The 2,565-nt window shown below is 41.4% G+C and overlaps 1 protein-coding gene across 1 annotated transcript; it reads left to right on the top strand.

Annotated features, from left to right (window-relative positions):
- Positions 1 to 472: 472 nt before the first annotated feature.
- Positions 473 to 2,324, top strand: LOC134467525 (uncharacterized). Its single transcript, XM_063221384.1, has 3 exons — positions 473 to 493; positions 976 to 1,047; positions 1,171 to 2,324. Exons 2-3 carry the CDS (start codon positions 986 to 988, stop codon positions 2,231 to 2,233), a joined length of 1,125 nt encoding a protein of 374 aa, XP_063077454.1. The 5' UTR covers positions 473 to 493; positions 976 to 985; the 3' UTR covers positions 2,234 to 2,324.
- Positions 2,325 to 2,565: the final 241 nt, after the last annotated feature.

Here is a 2,565-nt window from a genome sequence, read left to right as displayed (position 1 = left end):
AGGCACTTCGCCGTGAATGGATACACCACATCAAGAGGGATCCTAGCACAAATAAGCTAGCTCGCCAAACTTGTCATGACTCATATAGCCTAATGAAGCGAATGCCTCGACGAGATAACAAAACATATGTATGTGTAATTACACAACGCTACATTTATGTGATATTTCCAGATCGCTTTTTCAAGATTATGCTTTCAATTTTGTTGTAAGCGACCCGATGGCCACCGATGGTGCGCTACCAGAACCTGTAGCATAGGCCTAGGCCTACTTGTGCCAAAATCAAGTTGTTTTGCTAACGAACTAAAATACATACATCCTGGTATTTATGGTTACAGATCAACGCCGAGACCAAGGTTTTCTCCGAGCACTTTGAGAAGCAGTGCTTTGTAAAGACCGCCCGTGGTATCACAAAGCTTATGAAGGATGCTGTGCCAACTTTGTTCGCCTGGACTTCAGAGAGGCTAAAGAGGAGAATCATCATTCGCAGACCGAGGTTATTTTGTTCAGTCAATATTCAACTGACATGTGTGTACCAACCCTCTTTAATAATACTTAAAAAACGGAGAATAGTTTGCCATAGGAATACATTTAAATTTAGACAAAAGACTAGATAATTAATATATGTGCTGGAGATATATTTGTTTGCATTGATCATGTCCTCCTGAGTCATGAGCCAAAGATTTCAAACTGTGATGTTATTACATTGCATTACATTTCACGTAGCTGACACTTTCATTTTATTCAAAGCGACTTAGTTATTACCATATTTGTCAGGGTATGGTTACAGTCCCTGGAGCAATGTTAGGTGCCTTTCTCAATGGAGCTTCAGCCATGGAGAGGTCAGGGGGATTCGAACCTGCAACCCCCAGATTAAAAGACCAACTCTCTAACCACTAGGCCACGGCTGCCCCACCACTAGGCCACGGCTACCCTGTGTATGTTGTGACTCTCCTGTCCTGTGTGTTTCTTTTTCAGTACGGATTCCATGGAGGTGGATGAAAACCAGCCTGATGAGAACCAACCTGATGTGAGAAGGGATGCCTTGAGGTAAGTTAATGAATTGTATTTAGTTGTGCCATAGTTTGTAATTCATTACTGCATTCAGTTTTATACCAGTTAGGAATTGACAGTTTGATCACAACTAGTAGTGTTGTCTTTTTGCCCCTCCAGCACAGATGTACCTCCTCCACACCCGTACCATGATTATGCTGTTCCACCGCTGACACCAGAGGAACAACTTGAGGCGGCTCGCAAGCACATCATTGAGCAAGACAAGTTAATAGCACAACTTAAAGATAAAGTGTTCAGTGTGTCAAGATTCCAGTGTGATGATGGTCAGATGTCATTTTACACTGGATTCCCAGACTATGACACCTTTAAAGCTGTGTATATGACTCTACAGCCCACAGCCACGAACATGGTTGGATGGAGTCAGGCTCAAAGGCTCAAACAAACAGAAGTACAGGTCACTAGACAGGCATTTAATATCCCCAAACTTGCAACTATGGACCAGTTCTTTCTCTTTCTCTGTTGCCTCAGACAGGGGTTTGCTGAGCAGGACCTTGCGGTGCGCTTTGGTGTGTCACAGTCAACTGTGAGCAGAATCTGTGTCACCTGGGCTAACTATCTATACTTCATGTTAGGATCTCTCCCCATTTGGCCTTCAAAAGCCACAGTAGATGAATGTATGCCTACTTGTTTTCGAAACACTTACCCAGACACCAGAGTCATTCTAGACTGTACAGAAATATATGTGCAAATGCCTAGTTTGAAGGTACTTAAATCCAAAATCTATTCCCATTACAAGGGCAACCCAACTTTCAAAGGCCTGATTGGAATTGCCCCGTCTGGTGAGGTGTCATTCGTTAGTGACCTGTACACAGGCTCCATATCCGAGAAGGAGATTACAGAATTGTCCGGCATCCTAGCAATGCTTGAAGAAGGCGATTTAGTCATGGCAGACAAAGGGTTTCTGATTAAGGAAATGCTATCAAAATTAAATGTCTCCCTTGTGACTCCACCCTTTTTAGGCCCAAGTGGCACTTTCAATGCAGATGAAGTCACAGAAACACAAACAGTCGCAAGACTTCGTATTCATGTTGAACGTGCGATAAGGAGAATAAAAGAATTCCACATATTTGATGGCGTCATTCCCATGACACTAGTAGGCTCTGTTAACCAGATGTGGGCAGTGAGTGCAATGTTAACAAACTTCCAAGGCCCATTATTCTGAAATTCTGAAAAATTCAGTCACAAGTGAAACAGGAAACATACATTGAATTGATGTTTATTTGTACAAATCTCTCATGCTTCAAATGTACATGATATTCATGATATATCATCATTTTATACGAAATGTTCTTATACTAAATGTTATTACTATATAATAATGTATTGTAGTATTCATACATCATTTCTCTCTGAAATTGTAATAAACAAACCTGTGAAATGCAACCATTTGTTTTTGTTTACTGACTTTTTGTACAGTGCAGGCAGGAAGGAGGAGACAAAAAAACTACCAAGTTTAGCGTTCATCTCATGGTCATGGGAAAGCTCCACCTGTAA

The sequence above is a fragment of the Engraulis encrasicolus genome, chromosome 17 (assembly GCF_034702125.1).
Source record: "Engraulis encrasicolus isolate BLACKSEA-1 chromosome 17, IST_EnEncr_1.0, whole genome shotgun sequence".
Classification (NCBI taxonomy): domain Eukaryota; kingdom Metazoa; phylum Chordata; class Actinopteri; order Clupeiformes; family Engraulidae; genus Engraulis; species Engraulis encrasicolus.
Note: the sequence above shows the minus strand (reverse complement) of the source record. Positions and strands in the feature narration are given on the sequence as shown.